This window comes from Toxotes jaculatrix, chromosome 22 (assembly GCF_017976425.1).
Source record: "Toxotes jaculatrix isolate fToxJac2 chromosome 22, fToxJac2.pri, whole genome shotgun sequence".
In the NCBI taxonomy this organism is placed as follows: domain Eukaryota; kingdom Metazoa; phylum Chordata; class Actinopteri; family Toxotidae; genus Toxotes; species Toxotes jaculatrix.
This window is the reverse complement of record NC_054415.1, coordinates 5,368,007-5,392,455: the sequence shown is the minus strand read 5'-3', so window position 1 is coordinate 5,392,455 and position 24,449 is coordinate 5,368,007. Positions and strand designations below refer to the sequence as shown.

The 24,449-nt window shown below is 42.1% G+C and overlaps 1 protein-coding gene across 5 annotated transcripts in view; it reads left to right on the top strand.

The window, feature by feature from the left end:
* apaf1 (apoptotic peptidase activating factor 1) overlaps positions 1-24,449 on the top strand; it is a 32,616-nt gene that overhangs the window by 1,849 nt on the left and 6,318 nt on the right. For 4 of the 5 annotated variants that reach the window (XM_041030148.1, XM_041030145.1, XM_041030146.1 and 1 more), the window contains exons 4-26: positions 91-288; positions 543-732; positions 929-1,041; positions 1,181-1,312; positions 1,609-1,847; positions 2,065-2,232; positions 2,424-2,555; positions 2,762-2,875; positions 3,436-3,620; positions 3,803-3,929; positions 4,274-4,399; positions 4,548-4,688; positions 4,933-5,058; positions 5,334-5,480; positions 6,133-6,261; positions 6,434-6,559; positions 6,730-6,849; positions 7,028-7,153; positions 10,920-11,045; positions 12,169-12,300; positions 12,398-12,523; positions 14,273-14,398; positions 15,775-15,921. In XM_041030148.1, the coding sequence (XP_040886082.1) occupies positions 91-288; positions 543-732; positions 929-1,041; positions 1,181-1,312; positions 1,609-1,847; positions 2,065-2,232; positions 2,424-2,555; positions 2,762-2,875; positions 3,436-3,620; positions 3,803-3,929; positions 4,274-4,399; positions 4,548-4,688; positions 4,933-5,058; positions 5,334-5,480; positions 6,133-6,261; positions 6,434-6,559; positions 6,730-6,849; positions 7,028-7,153; positions 10,920-11,045; positions 12,169-12,300; positions 12,398-12,523; positions 14,273-14,398; positions 15,775-15,921 (3,296 nt within the window). Of the gene's footprint in view, positions 1-90; positions 289-542; positions 733-928; positions 1,042-1,180; positions 1,313-1,608; positions 1,848-2,064; positions 2,233-2,423; positions 2,556-2,761; positions 2,876-3,435; positions 3,621-3,802; positions 3,930-4,273; positions 4,400-4,547; positions 4,689-4,932; positions 5,059-5,333; positions 5,481-6,132; positions 6,262-6,433; positions 6,560-6,729; positions 6,850-7,027; positions 7,154-9,085; positions 9,203-10,919; positions 11,046-12,168; positions 12,301-12,397; positions 12,524-14,272; positions 14,399-15,774; positions 15,922-24,449 lie in introns of all 5 variants that reach the window. The other variant, XM_041030149.1, reaches the window with a different exon arrangement.

Below are 24,449 nucleotides of genomic sequence, written 5' to 3'. Positions count from 1 at the left end.
ATTTTGGTTAGACGTGTTGGGTTAACACATCAGCTGAAGTTTTCTGCTGTTGCACCTGTAATATAAGTCCTCTTCCTGTTTGTGTAACAGTTCAGATGATGCTGAGTGAAGGTGGTGTACCACAGAGGCCTGTGGTTTTTGTCAGCCGACCAGAGCTTTTGAATCGGGTCAGAGAGAAGCTCTACCGGCTGCAAAAGGAGCCTGGCTGGGTCACTGTCTTCGGGATGGCTGGCTCGGGCAAATCAGTACTGGCTGCGGAGGCTGTCAGAGACCACAGGATCATCGAAGGTGAATCATCTTTGACCCATGCTGCCTATTACTAACTGTCAGTATACATTACTTTGAAACAGTCCAAGATTACAGAAAGAAAAAGCCTTCAAAAATGTAAAAAAAATCTGACGTAATCCTGGACTGATTTCCATTTTCACTGAAGTTACAGTTTCGAACATGGTTGCTTAGCAGTAAGCTTTCAGTAGTTTTGCACCTTTTACGCCTCTGACCTCTGTTTTCTTTCCTCACCCTCCTCTGGCCTCTGTCTGCAGAGTGCTTTCCTGGAGGCATCCACTGGTTGTCCATTGGCCAACTGGACAAACCAGACCTGCTGGTGAAGATCCAGTCATTGTGTTTCCGTCTGGAGCAGAGCCTGGATTCCCATTCCCTCCACCGGCCCCCTAGCTCTCTCGATGAAGCCAAGGAGCGTCTGCGGTTCCTCATGCTGCGCAGATATCCGAGGTTGCCATGCTCAGATAATCCTAATAAGAGTAAATTTTGTAGTAATATCAGTCACAGTTGGAGTTTAAGCCATTTGTTGAATTGCTTCTGTGTTTACTGTGTTTAGTCTGCTAATTATACTTGTTACATGCTGTGGTAAATACAGTTCAGCTTTTTCTGTCTCTTATCAGTTGCTGTTTTTTTTTCTGTTTTTTAGAACTCTGTTGATTCTAGATGACATCTGGGACAGTGCAGTGCTGAAGGTATTTGATATCCAGTGTCGGATACTTCTGACCACCAGAAACAGAAGCCTTACTGATTCAGTTAGTGGTATGTACCCTGTAATTTATTCTGGTCACTATACACATGCAAACTTGAATCAATGAAACCTTCTGTTATTGACTTTATACTGGAAAAGTCTGTCGTGCCTACAAAATGTGTGCACTGTACTTATGATTTTATTTTGTAGGTGCTAGATATGAGGTGGAAGTGGAGAGTGGTCTGGATGAAAGCAAAGGACTGGAGATCCTCGCTCTGTATACTAATACTAAACTCCACACACTACCTGAGGAGGCTCGCAGCATTGTCAGAGAATGTAAAGGTCTGCAAACTGAAACATGTAGTCTGTCATTTAGTCATTGTTACGTGTACAAATTGGCATATGATATAAAATATTTCACCATTTCTCATTGGTTTAAAAAAGAAAAGAAAAATCTGATTAAATTCTACATTTAAAAATGTTAATGATGTAAATGAACATTTAACAGCATCAGAATATAATAGTAACACAGACTTAGCTGTGTTGTCCTCTTGCAGGTTCTTTTTATGGGGTTATGCTTTTGCTCACAAACTGTGCCTTAACACATATTTTTCTGCCTCTCTGTGCCATCATCTCAGGCTCCCCTCTGGTGGTATCCTTGATCGGGGCTCTGCTCAAAGAGAAACCCAACCGTTGGCGTTACTACCTCTGCCAGCTGCAGCAGAAGCAGTTCAAGCGTATACGGAAGTCATCATCTTATGACTACGACGCCCTGGACCAGGCCATGGCTGCGAGCATTGAGGTCCTGCCTGATGAACATCGAGAGCTCTACAAGGACCTCACTGTGCTAGAGAAGGACATTAAAATCCCTGCTAAGGTTTGGCTACACAAAAAACATGTTTGACATGACTCTGTTGGCTCTTTATTTTATTCTGTGAGGCACTTAATTCTGTTTTGAATGTTCTTAACATAACATCCCACTATGTTCCAGTATTTGGACAGTATCCCCAGATTCTCTTCTACAGAAAAAAATAAGACACTGGACTCCATCACTTCAAAGATTACACAGAACACAATGTTATTCCTTCTCTCAGGTGCTGTCTATTCTGTGGGACCTGGAGCCGGAGGAGGTGGAAGACATTCTCGAGGAGTTTGTCAACAAGTCTCTGCTTTTTGTGGACAGTAACAATAAACCCTACCTGTATTACCTCCATGACCTTCAGCTGGACTTCCTGGTGGAGCAGAACCGCACCCAGCTTGAGGTGAGTTCTCAAACTGTTGGATTTCAGTCTTTGTGGCCAGTATTGTGGCCAGTATTGTCAATTAAGCAAGTAGTGCCATACAAGCTGATTTACAGCTGCGTTTTTACAACAGCTAAAAGGGGCTGATAAGCAGTGGGTATAATTAAAACATTAACAATTAACAAGTCGTTAAAAAATACTTTCATATTCAGACCCTTCACACTAAAGTGGTGCATCAGTATCAGCAGCACTACAGAGATGGTCCTCCCACCTCAGGAGATGAAGAATGTCTTTATTGGATCAGATTTTTGACCTACCACATGGCTAAAGCCAACCTTTCCCAGGTAACACACACACACACACACACAGACAAAGATATGTACACACACACACACACACGGGTTTATACAATAATTTTAGCCTCTCAATTTTCAGAGGAATCATATCTAAGCAATATCACCATTCTGTATAATCATTTTATAAAACTGCTCATGACTGTCACAGTGTCTCTCTTTTTCATGGTGTCCTGTCTCATTTTGTTTCTGTCTAGGAGCTCTACTCCCTCATGTTTTCTCTGGACTGGGTTAGGATCAAAGCCAAGATAATGGGTCCAGCCCACCTTATCAATGACTATGTGGAGTATGGACCAATTCTGGACAAAGAGGTCAGCTGATAACTTCTCTATGTATGACATGTCTATGATAATAGAAGGTAATGGTATAAGCTTCGTCATTAAAATGTGAAATGTGTAATATATAAATAATAATAAATGGGTTCTGCCTCAGGAAAAATGCAGGTTTGTTGCCCTCTCCATGAAATTTCGTGAATTAAATTAAAAAAAAATAAAAAAGTTGTTTTTGATTATCTCCTTTACAAAGCTTACAAAGTTTTTTGCCCTTCCATATTTTGGCTGTCCCCTGGTCCCTTTCCAATTTTCATCATTGCCAGAGGGCAGATTTAATAATTGGCAAATGGTTTATCGGACACAAGCGAGGAAGCATGGGGCTACACACCTGTTTAACTAGGACATGTATTGTAAGAAGGCATCAAAATAGACATGAAATACAGACCACATGCAGTATAACTGAAAAATTTATTTATTTATGGATGAACAATGAGTTTTGTATCTTTTTCAGCTAATCACAATGGAATACATTTTTGAAAGGGCTGATTCACTCCTGTGTTTATGTAAAAGCAGTCCTTTTGTTTTTTCTGTTCTACCAGAACAGTGAAGTACGCAGTCAGTTCCAAGAGTTTCTGTCTCTGAACGGCCACCAGCTGGAGCAGCGTCCTTTCCCTGATGTGGTGCAGCTTGCTCTGTCTCAGCCGCACACCTCCGAGGTCTACAGGCAGGCTCTGCAGGAGGCACAGGACCGAGCCAGCACAGGGCAACTCTACTTTGACTGGACGTACGCAAGCAAGCAAACAATTTATTATGGTGTCTGTGTGACTGTAACTTTGTTGTGCACCTATGGATCACTGCAACATTGTTCTAGAAACCCAAACAAGCAGACTATTTTATCCTTATTAGTAGCTCTTGCAGCTTTAAAATCACTGAGCTGAGTTTGAGTGTGTTTTTTTTTTTGTCCAGGAATAAGAACAGTGTAGAGAGTCTTTGCCGTCTGGTGATCCACCCCCACCAAGGTTCTGTCAATTCTGCCTGCTTCTCCCATGACGGAGTCAAGATCGCCACCTGTGGAGCCAGCAAGACACTCAAGGTATCAAAGCAGATGTGTTTCTTTGAGTCTGTGTGTGTGTGTAAAATTATGAAGGGAAATAAATACTGGATCATATGAAGAGTGATCCACCTTTAAGGCCATAAGCCTGTTTATTTAAAAAAAAATCTAAGAATTACACAAAAGTTATAGCAGAAATTTATAATCACTGAGCAGTAATTCTCTGTAAAATTTTAACAGTGAACATTCACACCTCTGAATCCAGAAGTGAATCTGAAGTAAAGTGGTTCTAATAAGTAATTCAGTACTTCTTCTGTACTGAATTATTTTTTTCTGCATACACTTAATGGCATGTAATTGCTGCAACTGCATTTCTGTGTGCTCAGGTGTTTAAAAGCACCTCAGGCGAGAAGCTCATGGAGATCCAGGCCCATGACGATGAGGTGCTCTGCTGTGCCTTCTCCCCCGATGACTGTCTCCTAGCAACCTGCTCTAGTGACAGGAAAGTAAAGGTAAGCAGATAACGGTCCAGTTGTCCATTATAACCAACTTGTTTACAGCAACAAACAAGCAAGTAAAATACATATTGATTTTAAAACTTTAAAAAAGTAATTTTTCTGTCATTTTATCCTAAAATTCTCAAAACTGTGTGTCGCCAAGGTGTGGAATGTGGAGCGAGCCGTTCTCCTGAGGGTCTTTGAGGAGGAGCACAAAGAGCAGATCAACCACTGTCAGTTTACAAACATGAAACGACGCGTCCTCCTGGCCACCTGCTCCAACGACGATTTCTTGAATGTCAAGGTGTGTGAGTTTGTGTTTTCCAGCAAGTTTTATTATTACCCGTTATTACCTATGTATTTTTTCATACATTGCACTAAAAGATGAATAAATAACCATGTATAGGAAATGAGAAGAGTAAGTTCTATTAAATTTTAGTACCATTTGCTATGTTTCTAGTTCTTTCTCTGCTCCTGTCTCTCTTTCTACTTTATTCTTCTCTTGTCTTTCTCTCTCTCTTTCTCATTGTATTTTTCTGTTTCTGTAGGTGTGGAACCTCAACAAGCCATCCTCTCAGAACACCATGTTTGGCCACTCTGAGCCAGTCAACCACTGCTGTTTCTCCCCTGACGACACCTATTTATCCACCTCCTCCAACGATGGCACTGTTAAGGTGAGTGCCGTTAAACTAGATACTTTAAAGCTGTTCTATTCTAAGGCAGTGTACTTTAAACTGTACATGACTGATGAGAGTTGGATGCACTCATTTTTATTGTGATTTGTAACATCAATTCAAAAAAATGTTCAGAAGTTATGGATTTTGACAATAAAAAGTAAGTACAGTACTACTGTATACTGTATACTGGTGCTACGGTACTTACAGCCTTATTCTGTGTTGACATGCTCCAACTTGTGTGTGTGTTTTTGTGTGTTGATGTGTGTATGCAGCTATTTCGGGTGTCGTCTGCCAATGAGTGGAAGACGATCAATGTGAGCAGCATGTTTACAGAGGGCGATGAAGAGGTCCTTGTCAAGTGCAGCACCTGGACTGCAGATGGCAAACGTATCATATGTGCTGCCAGGAACGCTGTTTTGGTGAGCGTTTTGGACTGTGAACATTCGTTCTAAAGGGTATATTTATATTTTAATGAGTAGAACTCATGATGTGATTTGCTGTAGTGTGTTGCTTTGTGGGCAATGCCGAATACGTGACGAACACCAAAAGGTTCATCTCATCCTCCCTGCCCTCGTTGTTGGTGTGCCATATTATTGAAGGAGACAGGAATGAGAGGTTGTTTGTCAGTTTGTCTTCTAGTGAGTCTAAAGAGTGTGTGTCCTGGTTGTAAATGTGAGCAGCCCCTCCTCTCCTGAGCTTTACAAAATCAGTCAGTCTTGTCCTGTAATCAGTCTGTTGGCGTCCTCTACGTCTTTATTAGTTCATATTCTAGGAAACAACTCAAGCACTGCAGAGGTGTCTCAGCTTGTTTCTTGTAAAGGAGACTTTAATGATGCAATTTTGCCTCGGGTTTTAATGTTCAGGCACAAGATCATACTTTTTCATAATCCAATACAAACTGCACACTATACATAATGAATTGGAGGATATATTGTACAGCCCAAATGTAGATTGGTATGTTAGATATTATCTGCTGATCTTAGCTTATTACATACATTTTGGTATCAGTACACATTGCAGTACAAAAATGTGACAGTGCTGAAGTGTTGTGTGTCTCCCACTGCTTCTCAGGTGTTTGATGTGGAGACGTCAGATATGTTGTTGGAGATCAGAACAAATCGTCTGAGCACCGTGCAATACTGTCACGCCTGCCCAACCAGTAACCTGCTGGCCATTGCATTCTCAAACTACGCTGTGGAGGTTTAAGACATTCCCTCACACACACACACACACGCACACTCACACACACGCACACTCACACATACACACACACATCTCTTTATCTCTTTTTTTTTGTTCTGCTGTGTTAAAAACAAGAGATCATACTTCATTGCTTGATTGCAGATAGTTTATATGTGTGTGTGTCTTCTAGCTGTGGGACTTGGAGGCCAATAAAAAGATGGCCGATTGCAGTGGGCACCTGAGTTGGGTCCAGCGTGTTCAGTTCTCTCCTGATGGCTCGGAGCTGCTCTCTTGCTCCGACGACCAGACTGTCAGAGTGAGTAAGACTGACTAAGTGTGTGTGATACAGTTACATTGGTGCGTGAGCTTGCACAGATACTATCAATATTGTTCTAATTAAGATTAGATTACATTTAACATGAGAAAAGTAAAACACAGTGTTGTTTTTTGCTTGACTTTTCATGTCTTGTGTTTTTTGTTTTGTAGTTATGGGAGACTAAGAAGGTTCACACCTCCTCAGCCGTCTGCCTGAAGAGAGACTCTGATGTTCTCTTCAGTGATGAAGAAATCATTGTGTCAGCGGCAGACAACTGCAACAGACTGCAGGTGAACCGCAGGGAAAACAGAGGAGAGGGTTTGAATGAACAAATAAAACGCAGTCGCCTACTTGAAGCAGGAATGTGAAGCTGGGATGCTTCTTTAAGTGTGAGATCAAGTTCAGACAGGTATGACTGTACTATGCCCATATCAGGCTGTCATGTAAAACAGTGTGTGTTTGGGTCAGGTGCGTGATGGCCGGACGGGATCAGTGCTGTTCCAGTCAGAAGAGAAGTCGTCCAGGATTCGGTGTACCTGTATGTGCAGACAGCCTCCTGCGGTTGCCCTTGGCCAAGAGGATGGCACCGTACAGGTACAAAACACCTGATGAGGTGCAGTAGATATATGTGTTTCCTCTTGCATACTCACGTTTTTTCATTACATGGGAAAATACAAGTCAGTCTGTGGGGGCCGTGGGACTTATCTGCACTGAGGAATAGTTTGACAATTTGGGGAATACACTTGTCCCTTTCTTGCTGAGAGTTAGATGAGAAGCTGATACCACTCTCATATTAAATATGAAACTGCCAGGAGACAGTTTGCTTAGCTTAAACTCCCCTACCAGCACTTCCTTAGATACTAATTAACATATCATATCTTGTTATTTAATCTGTACAAAAACAGAGAAATGTAAATTTGACATGTTGTGGTTCCTTCCTTCTTGTCTGTTCCTCTAATGAAATTAGTTTCAATCCATGAATTTTCACATCTTTACTGCAAATTTCCAAACAGCTTCAGCAAATAAAAGTTTCAGTATTTCCTCATTCCCACCTGTGCACTCGGACACAACTATACAATTCATAGTTATGGCCAACCGCATTTCTGGAATCAAGGTTGTGAAGTCTCACTTTTTTGTGTGTCCGTATGCATGAGGTTGTGTCTTTGCGTGCGTTCGTTTGCATGTGTGTATGTATGACAGCAGGTTTGTGTGTTCTGCAGTCCACGTTGCTGTAGGAGGTGTTTTTCAGGACATGTTGAGTCATGAGATCTGACATTAGCACTGTCACCCTTCTTTATCTGTCCTGTCAGCTGTACATCAGGTCAGGTCTTTCATCTCTCTTCCTCCACACACTTCTTTTTTTTTTTTACCTGTGATTTGTATTCTCAACGCTCTTCAGTCTCTATTTTTATACTTCACATTTCTGTCATGTACTACTTTTTTTTTTTATTTCCGCTTTTGTTTTTTTTATCTTTCTTCCTCCTTTTGTTCTGTCTGTCCTCCTGCTCTCCATGCTTGTTTGTGAGTGTATGTGTCTATTGCATGTTATGCACAAGCAGCAATGGTAGAGGACATCCCTGAAAGTTCTTGTCCTATATTAAAACAAAAACACTTACTCACTCACAGTCCCCTGATGCATCTATGTCGTGGCCAGACCAGCACCCTACAGCAAAGGGTAACTCTAATTAATTAAAAGGTCTTGCAGTCTTAATGAGTGCAGGGTTAATGATTTTAATTACAGCTCTTCTCTGGCCCTTCATGTGTCTCACCTCTTGTCGCCTGGACCAAGAGATTTGAGTGGAAGGTTTATTGCATACAAGGACTTAAAGGAGCACAGATGATTTGTGATCTGTGTTCTTACAACTAGAAGGAAATGAAAAGAAACATTAGATATTTGCTGCTGAGTAAGTTTTTTTTTTGTGCCAGCAAGTGATGCATGCAAAATACACACAAACATCTTAACTAAATCTTTCTTATGTAAGGTTTTTCCTGTGTAGTAAAGGAACTCCTTTTCCTGTGAGTTGCCTCAGAAATTGATGTGTGTATCACTTTGTTTTTGACTCACTGTTTTTACTCTATGTTTGCTGTTTTATATCAGTTGCCACCAACAACAGATTTAGATTAATTTTAAGTGCTTTTAATGCTCAGGGAGTTCACACAGTTTTTGCTGTTGTAGTCCCCTTAGCTAACACCAAGGGGAGCCCTGGTGCTAGCTCAGGGGTGCTCCTGGTGCTGCTGACTGCTGCAGTGGAAGGCATTCATTTCCTCTTCCCTCATCTGGGCTTATTTACAACAGTTTACTGGAGGAAAAAATGACTAATAATCCATCAGCTTCAGTGCAGGGCCCACTCACAGCTCCTAGTGCCACTCAGTATGACATACCAGCTTTGTTCTGCTAATGTGGATGTTGATGTCTTTATGGCAGACGTCCTGGAGAGAACAGGAAGTCACTGTGTGTTTCTTCATGATTGTGAAAGTATGCAGTTGTGAGTGTGTGTTTGTGTGCATGTGTGTGTTCTGTGCCAGGCAAAAAGGCTGACAGCTAATCAGGTACTGAGGATGGTTGGCCGCAGGATCCGACGGCTGTTGACCTCTTACAGGGGGTTGCTGCTGGCTGTAGGGCTAAGCACAGGCGGCGTTCAGGTATGAGAGGGAAAGTGTAATACCGGTGTACATGTGTTTGTGCTTCAGAATGTTCAAGAATCACTTAGGGCTGTTTGTGTGTGCTATTTCGGCAGTTTAATGACTTTTTCAAAGAGCATTTTAATACTAATAACAGAATAGGCAGATTGTTGTCATTATTGTGCGTGTCACATCTCATCATGCAGGACCAGCCTCAACACTGACCATCTCATTCCTTCAACACTTCTTCATCCATGTTTCTTTGGCTTTATATTCGTTCTGTAAAGCTCCAGTAGTGTGTTTACTCATTTGGCAGTGGTGTTTAAAACAAATGTTTTCTCTTTACATTAGCCTGCTTTTAAACTTGTCTATTTTTTTAACAACCTCAGGCATTTTCTTTACTGCAACATCCCAAAAATCCTTGAGCCGGATGTGTAAAGCTTGCCAAAGCGTTTTCTCGCAGGCTTTTAAACTTGCGTCTCAGTGCTTAGAGCTTGGCAAACATGGCTGGCTTGCCCCGAGGCTTGTTCTGCTCAGACATTTCAACCCTGTCCTCTGAGATGTAAATATTTTAGAGCCTGGTAAAATCCCAAGCGTCACAGACCTTTCTCTTATGCTTCAAAAACCACAGGTGTCCCATTGGACTAAAGATAATGTGCTATACTTACTTACTTTTGTTTGTTTCATGTTTTGAATTTCATTTGTGCTCTCCAATTATGATTTTTGTATGAGTTTCAGTAATTTATTGTTTATGAAGTTTGCTGAGGTGCAGACCCAACTGAAGCAAATCTACATTTGAGTTTTTTAATCACTGGATTGATCTGTCAGAAGGCTAATGAAGAACAGAAGTTTTGCCACAGTAGGTGTTATAATTGCAGCTGTAATCTATATGTTTTCATCTAATAATAATAATAATAACCACAAAGTGGCTCTAGAGGAACAGTGTGTGTTGGACTAACACACAGACTGTCATTGCCTTCTCTGCTGCCATGTTGCTACTGTGGCTAAAAGCTTTCACATTTTTGCTAGAGACATGCCTAAAACCCCATCTAGGACCTCTGGAAGTCCCTGGACCATAGTGTTAGCAGCCAACCAGTAAACATTGAGGATGCCATGGAGATGTCACAAAATCTTCCATCTCTCTCAAAACTAGCCTTAAATAGTCTGTGAAAGTTTCTCATCTCTAGGGCTGATTATAACAGGGTTTTATGCAGGAGCAACAATCCCAAGTGAGGATACACAATGACTTTTTTTTTCTTAAAGCTGATTCTTTTGAGCTTCAAAGCTGTTTTGTTCTCTAACTCCCCTGGTAACGTCTGCAGGCTGTCAGACCCCCAGTAGCCCTCTGCCATCTTGACCTGACTGAATGGTTGCACTCCAAGCTCACACTTTTTCCTGCAACTCCACTTTCTTTTTGATGTGCTTATCGCCATCGAGCCAGCAATGACACTTCACCTCTCTCCTCCTCAAGTACAACCAAGTACCCTCAGAATGTGACTTTTTGTCAGGATTTTTTAAGGAAACTTTCTGGGCCAGTTTTCCTCCCTGAGTATATCTTGGCAAACTCAGCTATCATTTGAGGCTTGTATAGATATTCTAGAGACCAGGGGTGAAGTTGATATGACTTTCAGAGGAGCTCTGTTTTTTTTTTTTGGCCAGGCACCAGCTTTGCTTTTTTTTAGACATAGTAATCACTGAATAATTGCGGTGCTAATGTTTCTTTGTTTCTTCCTTTCAGGTGTTGGAGGTGCCCTCTGGGAAGCTTCTGACCACTTTGCTGGGACATACTAAGACGGTGCTGCATTGCCAGTTCAGCCAGAACGGCCAAACCCTCATCACATCCTCCGAGGACACCACCATTAGGGTGTGCATCTCCTCCCTTCCTCTGTTTATGCTTTTTGTTTCCCTCTGTCTGCTTTGTTTTCCTGTTTGTGTTTCTCCCATTCATCACTTTCTCCCCTTGTCCGCCATCTTTTCTTGCCTAATTCATGGTGTGTTCTTTCACCTCCTCCCCCATCCTGCTTCCCATTTTTCTTCTCCGTTATCGATTATTCTCCTCCCCCATTCCCCATTCCTCACCTCGAGTAAAACTGCCTGCTCTGCTAAATCGCTCATTCTCACAGTATTTCGGGTCTCTGTAGTGTCTTCACCTTCCCCTACCTGTTACACTCTACCAGCTTCTTTGTCGGCCTCTTCACCTCTCCATTCTTCATCCCCCTCTTTCCTCTCCTCTCCTTCCTTTTCCTTCTCTTTGCCTTCGGTTGTGCCTCTCTCGATAGCTCTTTATCTCCCTCCCTCTCTTGTGTTGACCGTGTGCATCTCTCCGTGTTTGTGTGTGAGTATGTGTGTGTATTTCAGGCCGTTACGCTCTGTCAACTCCCACCGTTCATGCTCCGTTGCTCATTTCCCCTTTCCTCTCCTCCTCTCTCATCTCGTCCTCGTCCTTCTTCATCTTTTCTTTTTGCCGACAGACCTGTCCACTGCAGCACTTCCTCCCCTCTCCGACAGCGCAGCACCTCATTCCGTATTCATGCTGCATCTGCCTACACCATCACTTTTCTCGGACCATACGCCACTTATTCAGAAGCTTTTCAAATTCATGCTGTTTGACATATGCTCGCTAGGAATTGGGTATTTAGATGTTGTAGATGTGCAGACACAGAGTGAATGTAAAGAGATATAATGATGCTGATTTTAGCTGGTGATGGATTCTAACCTTTAGACCCGTGACAGATTCTATTCAGAAGAAGAAAAGGTGCAACCCTGCACATAAGGGCATGATAAAATGATCTGGGTGATTCTGTCTGTCCTGCCCTCTTTGAGCTCAGTTGAACTCCTGTCTCTACTCATTTACCTGCCTGCACACTGGCATAAAGTCTGCAGACAGACCTAGACTTTTAACTACAGAGATGCATTAGCATAAATTGAAGTTTAACTGGGCTGAAATGAAAAGCACGACTTCTTAATCTTTCTGCTGCCCCCTGTAGGTGTGGAGGTGGCAGTCTGGGGAGGGCAGAGTACTTCAGGGTCACAAAGAGCGGGTCACATGTTTCTCTCTGCTCTCCAACTCACCAGCCAACACAAGAATGCTGTCCTGGTCCTTCGATGGTACTGTCAAGGTGAAGCTCAGACTCATACCTCCTCAAAACACAGTTGACAGCGGCGTGATATCAAATATTAAATCATCTTTCTCTTTGTTTCTTGGCTTACCATAAGGTGTGGGACATAGAAAGTGGAGAGAAGCTACAGGACATCGAGGCACATCAGGGAGCCATTCTGTCCTGTCACGTCTCACCAGATGGATGCTTCTTCGCCACCACCTCTGCTGACAAGACTGCTAAGGTTCAACACTTATACACACACACACACTCAGAGTCATACTCATGGGATGAGACATATTTGTTTGTGCTGCCAGTAATAACTTGACCTATTACACATCAGCATCTTGCCTCTAACCTTCTTCCAAACTTAATACTCACAGCACATACACATGGATTCACTGCTGTGGGTGATATCTGAGGCTAAAAGTTTCTCCAGTAGTGAGGCGAGGGACCTTAGAGGTTAGCACGCAGAAGCTGGCCCAAGGCCTGGTGAGCTAGCCGCAGGTCAGCCTGTCCTCCTACACCCATGTTCAGTGATCATTTAGTCTGACTAAATGGCAGCCCATGGACCTGCTGAACCACCAGCCTGGCAGACAGCGTGACTAGCAAATGACCCATCTCCCTGTCTGGATGTAGATTTTGCCAGGCTGCTGTTTACCAACACCAATGCACGGACTCTGGCCTGACTTTGACTGACTCAGTAGGCTGGAGAAGCGGTTTTCCACAAGCACCTCTTAAATCATTGCTTTTTCCTACTTATCGTCCACAGAAATTTGAACTGTGCTGCTCATTACAGGCTGAACTGTGCTTAGACTGTACGCTCTTTGACACTGGCTTCTTGTCAGTGTCATCCATGTTCTTGGATCATAAATGATTGTGGGTCTAGTGTTAGATTTTTACTTATCCATCCAATAGTCAGCCATGGATTACAACTGGCGTTTCTGACTGTCCGGCATAAGAAACAATGCAAAGCCGCTCTCTCAGGCATTTGTTAAAGCAGTTGATCTAGAGCCACCGCCACAGAGTTTCACACGGGAATTTGGATTTGGTCGACGCTTACTGTAGAGAACAGCCACTGGGTTGCCAGCCAACCTGGCTTCTGTCAGTGGATGGTAGTGAGAGAGAATGTGTGTTTTATGGATTTGGCAAAGATGATAATTGAGGTGTGTGTGTGTGTGTGTGTGTGTGTGCGTGTTGTGAGGCTGGTTAGCAGCCAGTCACATAGTCCTTGCTCTCCAGACCGAGTTGAGGCTTTGGTAGTTCAAAACACACATAAACACCAAAGTCCCCGGTCTCCATCTATCTAGAGGCCAAACCAGAAGTCTCAGCCATGAGCACCACAAAAGGCTCATTCCTTTTCCTCCATCTCTCTTTCTCTTTCCCCCATTTTTTTTCTCTTTTTCTTTGTTTTTCTCCTGACCTTCAGATGAATGGGACTTTGTGTGCAGACATAGCTAGCCGGCTGCCAAATGAAGTGTCTAATTATGAGCCCTGTTATTTTCTGTGCAGCACAGGATGCGACCAGGGTTAAGAAGAAACACAGAGTGAAAGACTAGGATAGGAAGAGAAAGGAAGGAAGGAATACAAAGAGAACAATGGATGAAAGACAGAGATGGGAGGAAACAGAAAAAGGGAAATCCAAAAAGTGAGGGAAAGACAACAGCAGAGAGTGAGGGAGCACTCATTAACAGTAACAATGCTGTAACAACATTAACTCTGCATTTGGCACGATTATTTATACCTGTGACGACTAAATAAAACTTCTTTATCCTCATGATTGTTGCCATATCGTTACAGAATCAGGTAGCTTAGGCTACCTGATTATATCCAGAAAATATGTCCAGTACATGCAGATTTTTGCATTAACCAAGTCAAATTGTGTACATTTTTTGTACATTTTTGTCATCATTTAAAAAAAAAAAATGTATACACAACTGATATACTGATTTCTGTTTTTCAGTGTTCTTGATACATTACTTTCTGCTCCTAGTTGTGGCACCGTGATTCCTGGCAGTGTGTCCACACACTGAGCGGCCACCAAGACTGTGTCCGCAGCTGCCGATTCTCCTGGGACGGCCGACGCCTCGCAACCGGAGATGACAATGGAGAGATCCGGGTATGTGTCCAAAGCAATTCAACCATTTACCTTTCTACTTTTACCTTTTTAAATCTTAACATTGGTTTTTGATCTAGGAATTTAAGCTCATAAGGCTGTTTTAAGGAAGTATGAGGAAAACAAGGTGGCAAAGAGAATAGTGGAGGGACTGATGAAGCCAATTTGAAAGAAAGGATAGAGGCAGCACATGAGAGCTGAGGATAGACTTCCTACTGAGCCTCCTGCCTCAAGATACTCAAGATAATCAGTGTGTCCACACACCAAATGGTATTATGTTATTAGTATGAGAAGTAGCGACAGTGCCTTAAACTATCTAATTTACTGTGCAGCACACAAAAACGCAATTGCAGCAGTCAACATTTATTCCAGAGATCACCCCATAATTACATGTCATCACTCATTTAGATAAAGAGCTTACTAATACATCATGATTGCTGCAGTGTACTGTGGAGGGGTGAGATGAAAGGAAGGTGGCAGGGCTCCTTCGCAGGAGGGGGTACGGGAGCTGGAGGAGGTGCAGGTTGTGTGAGAAGTTGGGATGAAGGGAGCAGGAAGAGGAGGAGATGTCTGACAGTGGGAGGTGAGGGAGAGGACTCAGGCTGCCAAATTGGATCCCCAAAGCTTTGGAATAGGCACCGTTCATCTACAAACACATGCACGCACACGCACACACACACACAGAGTAAACGGCAAAGTTTGACTCTGTGAGAGGCAGAAAGGAGGATGAGTAAAAGTCTTTCAGCGGCGTTTAGCCTGCAGCGACAAATGGTGGCGCAGCATCAGTGAACAAGGGGTTAATGCCCTCTGGTGGCCTCTGAGCTGAACCTGCACCGCCATCCAGAAATGGCCCAATCCATCAGATCCAATTACATAAACCACACTGAAATCTCACCCCCGTTTCTATGGAAACAAATCTGAGTCATTCGGTACAAAAGCATGCCAAGTGTTAAATATAGCTGTACGTGTGATGTGTCATTGTCAAAGGAGGATGGCATGTGAACAGTTGCATAACAGCTGCAATAGACATGATGTGCTGCACCAGTGATGTTAGAATCACAAACCATCATTTCATTACATATGTGGTGCATTATGGGTAATTTGTTGTTTAGATTCACACTGTATATTTTTGTAAATTCTCTTTATTTTCCCTTTTACTGAGCTTGAAGGTTCATTCTTGACTTCAGAAATTTGGTGGGGTCATAGTGCCCCCTCATATATGACCACCTCTTATCACATGATCATATCATATCACCTTGAAATGTCTATTGGCCGCACTAACAGCCAGATCTGTAAATGCCAACACTGCTGGCATCTTTGTTTGTTTATCAGTGGCATTTACTTTATGGTTGGTTTATAATGGTTGCTGTTCATCTCAGCTCTGGAGTGTCAAGGAAGGCTCGTTGCTGAAGATTTGTTCGCGGGAAGGTAAAGACGGTATGGACTCACTCCACGGAGGGTGGGTGTCTGACCTGCACTTCTCCCCAGACAACTCTCTTCTGGTCTCGACCGGCGGCTATATCAAGGTATGATAACACACAGGAATCATATGGTTAACCAGTGCCACGAGGTGTTGGTGATGAGGCGTTACAGGGAAGGAGAAGACACAGTTTGGGAGGAAATTAAGAAAACTTAAAGTTAGTGAATTATTTAGTCCCAAAGGGACAGTAGAGTTTAAAAAATTACTTCATTATATATAACTGTTTTATAATTTATTGCTTACATAGAATGCAGTAGTTAGCAGAATTCACTATGTACCTCTACCTGCCCGTTCATCAGCTGAAGTGTATTTACTCTTAAAGACACTTTCACAAAGTTGTGCAGCGTATTCCATACCTTTTGCTGTTTTAAATAACGTGTGTGAAAGCGTGTGTGTGACAAGGAGAATTGTTGATTGAGAAAAAAATCCAAAGATTCCCCCAAACATTCGCCCGTGTTACATTTACTAGAAGACTGTTGCTGTGGTTCAGGTTTACATAAATACACTCAATATCTTGGAGAATGATATCAATGCCTCCGTATGACGTGACCGGAATACAATGTGTGTGTGTGTGTGTGTGTGTGTATGTGTATGCACCTCTTATTGCCTTTACTTTTACAGGAGATGGGGTCACAGAGCGGGCAGTCTCAGCTGGGCTCTGATTGGCTATTTGCTGAGCAATGATGTAATCCTCAAGAGAGAGCAGTTCTGATCGATGATTCTTTATATCTCAGATTACTCCTGATACTGTGTGTGTGGGGTTGTGTTGTGTGCGTGATTATGCGCATGTGCGCCTTTGTTTATACCTGCCTGTGTGGGTCGACAGAGATGTTACCGTTGAAGGCAGTGGATGCTATTGTTCAGGCTTTTTATAGACAGATGAACAAAAACACACCATAATCTCATCTACACCAGATTTCTGTTGACAAGATCACAAAGCCTGGAAATGAGCTCAAACATAATGAGAGCCCCAAATGCGCTTCTTTTACTTAATACCATTACTTTTTATATTTTTTATTGTAGTATCTGAAGATTTTCAGAAAACTCTCAGCTGTCAGACCCATCATTTTTTCCTCAAAGTAAACATGCACAGCACATGCAGAGTAAAAGCTCTCAGAGAGCTATTAAAACCAGACACTGCAGCGTGACATCATATGTGAGCATATAGACATGAGGTTTGAATTGACTGCTTTTCTTATAGGAAACAGGGTAAAGTTGTACTTGAATCAATGTGAAGCAAACAAGCCACTTACTCAGAGTGTAGATGATAGGGGAAACTTTCAGCCTTATGCTAGATTTTTGATTATCTGTTAACAGGGCTCACTCAGAAGCCAGAGATAGTGCAACTTGCTTCCTTTTTCCCCTGTGCTTCTGTTTTACCCTTTAAACTGTCTGTGTGTCTAAACTCGAAACCAGGCTGTTAACAGCCTCTCCACTAATATACCCATCAGTTTGTTTTTTAGTAAACTTTGTACACGGGCCTGCTCTGATTGAAGCACTCGTATCGCGCTCATCAGCTTCGTCTTCCATTACATCACCGTGACAGCCATAATTATTCTGTGAATCAGCTTCCAGATCACTCCATTACTCCATTTCACAGACTTTTTTCCCCTTTCTCTCTCTCTTCATCAGCAAAGCATGTTGACTTGATGGATCAGCATGTGGATATGGGAAGCAGTGATGGATTATTATGCCTGTCTTAGAGGATGAATCCCCGAAGTCGGGAGCTTTGATTGATTAATCGTACTGTGTGTCGGCCGGACAGCTATGAGAGGCCATCCTGTCTGTCATAGTAATTACCATGACAGAGTGTGTACCTGTTATAACAGATAATATAACCCGCAGACTGAGGAAGCACGATGATAATCTAGCTGTCTGTCTGTTTTAATAATTATTGCCAGGGTGTGTCTTCATGCTCGCCTGTTCTACAGTTAGATAATGTTTTGAAAATAAAACTTGGCAATTGTGCTGAAACAGTATTTTCTAACAGACCTGTTAGTAAATAAGTTGATGCCGCTCTCATACCTCAGCTTAGTTTCTGAGCCATAGATATGACAATGAAAAGGAAGTGGCATTTCCATATAAATATGAAGCAAGATGGTCAAATAAATTATTTACTGACATTTAAAAAAAAATTCATGGAAAGTTGTAATTATATTTCTGTCAGTCTTGGAAAAAGGCTTGGCTATCATCTGAATGTCCTCATAAGGGTATTTGGTTAGTATTTATCCTCAGCTGGTGAGAGGGAGAGATTTCATTATGGAGGATCAGTGGGATTGTGTAAAATGTGCCTTTGAATCATAGATGTAGACTGATTGATATTGAAGTTTGGCTTGGATACCATAAAAACTCTGAACAATGGGTTGTGGCAAAAACTTTTTTTGTTTTTAGAGCATAGAAACTAAAGGTTCAGTTGCACCACATAACTTAACAGTTAAATAACGGGTCAAATTTTATGCTTAATTCTAAAAGCTCTAAAATGTTGTGTTTACAATATATTGTAATGTTTCATTGTGCACTTTGGTTCGAGACTTGCTGTGTTTAATATTTTCTAGTCATGTGAGAGGAAGGATTCAAGCCTAACTTTACAAATGAACAATAATCTGCAGCTCTGAGCTCCAGAAAATTGTTTTGGACAAACAGAATTTGAAGGCTGTCGCAAATCCGTTTTAGAGGCTATTTGTAAATACTGGCAAGATAAGATTAATGTGGATTATGTGTTAACAGAAACACAACCCCTTTAAGCCTTGTTTGTATAATTACTACGATGATAATTTCATTGATCATAATCTAGATGCATTCAAAATACCCTCCTGTTACTGAAACTGAAATAGACACCATTCAGAAGAGGTGCTACAGTTTTACAGCAGATCCTTACACAAAAAAAACCAAAAACTGTAGCTTATGTTAAATATGCTCTGACTATCGTTGCTGTGACAGTGTTCCTGGAAGGACTGCTGGGGAATATAAATAAAAAGGAGCAGAACGGAGCATAGAAGGCATGTTTCTCTTATCGTGATGTGATTCATTGGAGAGTTTTCAGCTATCAGATCTTCTCTGAGCGCAGCTCTGAACATCAGAAGCCCTCATGCACAATGGCTCAGTGTGTTGCTGTTGCTGCTAAACGGGATGATGTTGTTATTGGTCGGATAAGAGCGGGAGAAGTGACAGCGGGTGATGTCTCCCATGGTTCTCACTGAGTCGATCGGTTGATATGATGCAACGTGAGGCTTGTAGTGTTAGGAGTCCTTATTGTTTGCCTCGTTCTGTTTGTCTCTTTGGCTCCCCGTGTAGAATCATGTTTTCTTGTTCGTCCCTGTGGTTTTTTTTACTCATCTCTGTCAGTGTTTCTGCCTTAATCATCTCTCAACCTGCTTTTTTTTTTTTATTTGTCACTGCCTCTCTTGCTCTCTCTGTTTTATCACTCCCTCCCTCTCTGCATGGTCGGGTGAATGGTGTGAGTGTAATTAAAAGCAGCAGGCTGTTGTGTGGGGGTATATGTGCTTGTCCAATCCCCTGTTGTGTGTAGTTACCTGTGTAGAGTGTTTAATTAAACATTTCTTATGCGTCTTATCACCAATTTTTCACTTTCCATAATAAAAGCATAACATAAGCGCTTAGCATTAGGTGAGCCTTCATGCTTGCAAGCAGATAAATGTGTTTGTTATTGTGTAGTATGTGTCAGGGTGTGATGAAGTGGTGCTGTCCAGCCCTCTGAAAGAGGCTGTTACATCCTACATGATTCCTATCACTCCTCCATCCCTCTGATCCGGGTCCTGCCAGGAAATGCCGTACCTGTCTCACACCTGGCCTTGACACACACACACACCACACACAGAAGGACGGACAAACGCACTCACCAAATGCCAACGAGTCGATCTGTCACAGTGCCATGATCCAAGAGGGAGGCGGCAGGTGTGAAAAGGCTCATCCTGACTGCAAGAACACACACACACGCCCAGCAGCCCAGAATAATTCACACCAAGCTGTCACGGAAAAACAAAAGCACTGAAAAAAAATTTGTGTCAGTATTCATAGAGAGGAATTTTTTTTCTGTGCTTTTGTTTTTCTGTGATGTTCGTAATGTAAAATGAAACCTTAATCAATATCACTCAGGCCTGTTTCACTAAGCCAGCTGTCAAAAGCCAGAGCAAGGTTCCATCTCATCAGCAGGGAGGGCAAATCTGTTCTGATCTGTTAATCCTGCTTTTGCAGTCGGATCAGACTCACTGATGCACCCATCATGCTGCTGCTGAATTTTAATAAAGTTCATTACCAGTGAATTACCACAAATTAAAACTTGAGGAGAGGAATCATTTAACCATGTGAGAAAATCTGTGTGAGGGAAAATAATGAGAACTAAGACTACTACATACAGACCGCTGATTTGATTAGTTAACCTTGAGTAAGGCACTGAAGCCCCAGTTTCTTGCTCAGTAGTGAATGTGCTTGTAATGGGCAGCTGTGAGGTGTAAATTTCAATTTGGTTCATTTGAATTAGAGCATCCATCTACATTCACATCTATAGTATTATTAAACACAGGAATACTGTGGCCAAACTAATTGTACTTTGTATGACATGCACTTATTGTGAGTTGTGCTGTTTATTTTAGTCAGCTGCAGCAACAGTGTGTGTGATACCACTGTACTGAGCATCCCCAAGAGTCATATGGTAGAAAAAACATATTTACTGTTGTGGAAATGCGTACTAACTGATTTCCACCTCAATACTTTTTGCTACCATGTGATCCCCAGGGGGAGTTTCGTCCTTTGTTTCAAAGCATGAAAATACAAATATAGACACTGAGTCCAAAATATGTTGTTGGCTCTGTTTTCAGTCTACTTTATTTGTATTGTCAGTCGGGACTGGTCCAACTCGACAGGCTATGAGAAGCCGATCAACTTCTCAGCAGCAGAGCACGCAGAGAGTCTCCATAAGACATAGAACTTACCTGGGTATAGCCACAGTTCTCTGAGTATGTGAGTAAAGTAAGTAAATCTTTATTTAAACCAGGATTACAGAGCGCTTCAAAGGGAAATACAAATTTGTGTGCGCCCTGCAGTGTTTGTTGGAGATTTGCTGCCGTCATCTGTTGATCAGTGTAAGGCCTCGATCACGGTAGCAATTAAAATGTTCTTCAACACAGGAAACAACTCTTACCTGGAACAGGGCAGTAGTAACACAAAGTTTCTTATCCTCTCATGCACACACTCACACTAACTTACATACCCACATGTTCGCACGCTGACATTTGTAACACACATACACACTTCCAAACAGCGTATCCCCAGATGGATGGGAGTGTTTTAGATGACAGTTCTCCCCTGCCACCAGTGTTGTCAGACATCACTTATCAGCCGAGCCTGTGATGGAGGAGAAAGAGAGAAACACAATTTCACCTTATCTCACCTTCTTACACTCCCCTCCCTTTCTTTCCCTACTTTCCCACCAGACCGCCACTTCCTGTGTTCTCCTCCTTTGTTATCTCTCTCTTTTGCACCTCATCATTTGCTTTTTTTCTTTCTGCTGTCATTTTCTTCATCTGTCCACTCATGTTGAAAGGCTTCCTTGCTGTAGGCCAGTACTCACAAGCTGTTTTGATTTTTACAGTCACAAACCACTGTGGCCCTCCGTTTGATGCTGTTGGGGTTGTTTTTTTCATGGTGCTGACTTTGTACAGTTGCTCCGACTAAAGCTCTCTGCAATCACTTGAGACCACTTTCACCCTCATCATCGTTAAGTGTATCCTAACAAGACCTCGGCAGCCAATGAACTATTATAGCCAGTCATCACTCTGGGCAAGACTCAGAGTGAAGCGTGGAAGGAGGGCAGGGAGACGCGATGAAATGAAGGAGTGAAGGTTGCACTGACCTTCCCCCAAGAGGCATTTGATGGACGGTGAATCTGTCAAAGATTAAGAAACAGTTGGTTAGCAGAGAGCAGAGTCATTTCCTCACTCTGAGGAAATGAAGGTAAGGGACAGAGTAAATGCAGTCACCTCACTGAGGGATGGATGAGGTATCAAGCAGTCAAGTTTCTTGTGTAATGAGACTGACTAAGCCATAAGTAAATGTGTCTCCATTTTCCCTGAACGGCAAGGCAGGTCTTCGTGTTTTTTCTCTCAAGGCTAAACATCAGTCAGTCCAGGTATTCAGTCTTTATTCTCAGGCTTAAGTTATGTTGCCTGTAGATGCCTCCGCCTGAGGTCTGTTTTTGTTTCAGAAGGCATAAATATAAGTTAAGGCATATGCAGGTTCTTGTGGTTGGAAATAACAGCAAAGCAGGTGATGTATGCACGTTTGTATTTAAGAAACCAAGTATCACAGAGTTAGTTTATGTCGCAGTGTCAGAGCACAGAACGCAGAACAAACACCAGGAAACGTAGTTTGTTTTAAATGACTGATTTATTTTTAAGCGTGACAGCCTGTGTTTGAGGGAAAAAGCTGAAATTGGAAACACAGAACAGAGCTAACGACCTGCGAGACAATGCCGTGTGATAAAATTCAAATATTTATCATCATTTTGCCATCTCGTTTTTCACATGGGATGCATCTTAGATATCTAGGACTCCCACCCTCTGTACAGAATCTAATCAGAACAGTATCCTCACACTACACTGTCTTGTTAAAATCCTATTTGTGCAAGAGGAAGTTACTTACCCAGTAAAATACAGCTGTATATATACAATTCTGTACTTGAACAACACCAGCTCACATTTAGTGGCCATGGCAGCTATACTGTAAAACTGTCACATTTTCTGACTGAGTTGAACTCACACACTGTCCTGTCACTTTTGTGTCACAGTTTAGCAGTATAGCTGACTTTGAGGGGCCTGGCATATATATTTTTTGTCCCCTCAGCTCTAAATGTTACAGGACACACATCTGGTGCTGTAACAGTGAAAGATGTACTGCAGTGTCCAGTTTATCTTTTAGTTTTTGTTAAGCACATGAACACGGGATGCTTTAGGAAAAGTCTATTAATACATTGCACCACTGCTTTATTAAAAGCTGCAACTTTTGTTGCAGCTGGGGAGTTAGCAGACTTTCATGTTTTCTCTTTTTGTTGTTCTTTTAGTAAGCACTGAAAGAAGAAAGAACACTTTTTTCTTTTTTTTTGCCACAGCACTGACTGAATTTCCTTATGGGATTCATTAACCTTTCATTTGATCTCCCTGCAGCACTTTTCTGTGCCTTGATCCTTTTCTATATGTAAAGACCACCTTCTTGGATATTACTGCTACTGTATCTTGGTTAACAGACATCAATGTGTCTTCTTCAAAGTTGGTCCAGAGATGGAAATAACACATTTTGATGACTGCTGTCTTCTGAGAGCGCGGGTATGTATATGAGCCAGCGTAACAGGCCATCGTGTTGGTTCAGGCAGCGTTCGTAGTTTTGATTTCATTCAGTGCTTTTCTGTCTTCATGCTGTTTGAGAAGTAAGCACCCCGCAGTGCTGCTCCAGCGTAGCCGCGGACCTGCCTCTAAAAATAACTGCACACACTCATAAGATGCAAAACAGCTCCTGAAAGTGCATCTGTCTGTTTTCATAACCCATTCCACTATTTTTCACCATTTTATCTTTTTTCTGTTCCACCGATTATAAAAAAAATGCTCATCTAAACATGCACACGTTCGTCTTCATGTGGCTAAAATGCATCCAGAGTAGATGTAATTTCCATACTTCCTTGACTTACTGCTTTGGCATTTGCATTTTCTTTCTCACATGAGACAAAGCAAGAGCGAACAACTTTGAAAGAGTTTAGCTTGGAACGAATGTGGCCTGGTTTCTATGCTGTTGTTGTCAGGCTTGGGGTATAAACATAGGCTGGTGAAATATTTATCTGTCTCTGGGAGGCAGTTGTTTCCCCTGCATTGCTCATTAAGCCAGGGTTAATTGTCTCTCTGGCTGGAGAAGCAGGGCCCTTGTGTGCGAATCACACTGAGATGAAATGAGGCAGAGTGGAGATGGGAGATCAGTGATAGAGGACGAGGTGGAGGGAGATGTTGATGGTGTATTCTTCACAAAAAGTATGAAAATAAAAACAAGACTTACATATGTTTAACAATGTGTGAATAAATTATGGCATTCACATGTACCTCTTCTTAGCTACAATTTAATTCACATAAATTAAAATCCCAAAATATTTCTTAAATTGTGCCCTTTTTTATGGATTGGTCAGATGGTCTGGTTGCTCTGGTCACCTGACATGTGGAAAATATTACATTTGTTTGGATGGTTTTGGAGACTCTTTTCACGTCTTCCAATCGACAAACACATGTTGCGTTAAGAGGAATAGTTTGACATTTTTTGGCTGGCATCAGTTGCCAGGCAACCAGCAGAGAATCCAAGTTACTGGTCCCGGCCAAGAAATAGTTTTGGCACAGACTGTAACACAGTGTAAAGGAGCAAATTAAGATTTGTACACTTAGGTTTTTGTACAGATTAAACAAACACGACATAATGTGTCAGTTCAACTTTAGAGGTGCTGTTGTCTATATTTTATTACCATAGGGTTTAGCCAGGCTAGTTGTTTCCCCCTGTTTCCAGTGTTTATGCTAAGCTAAACAA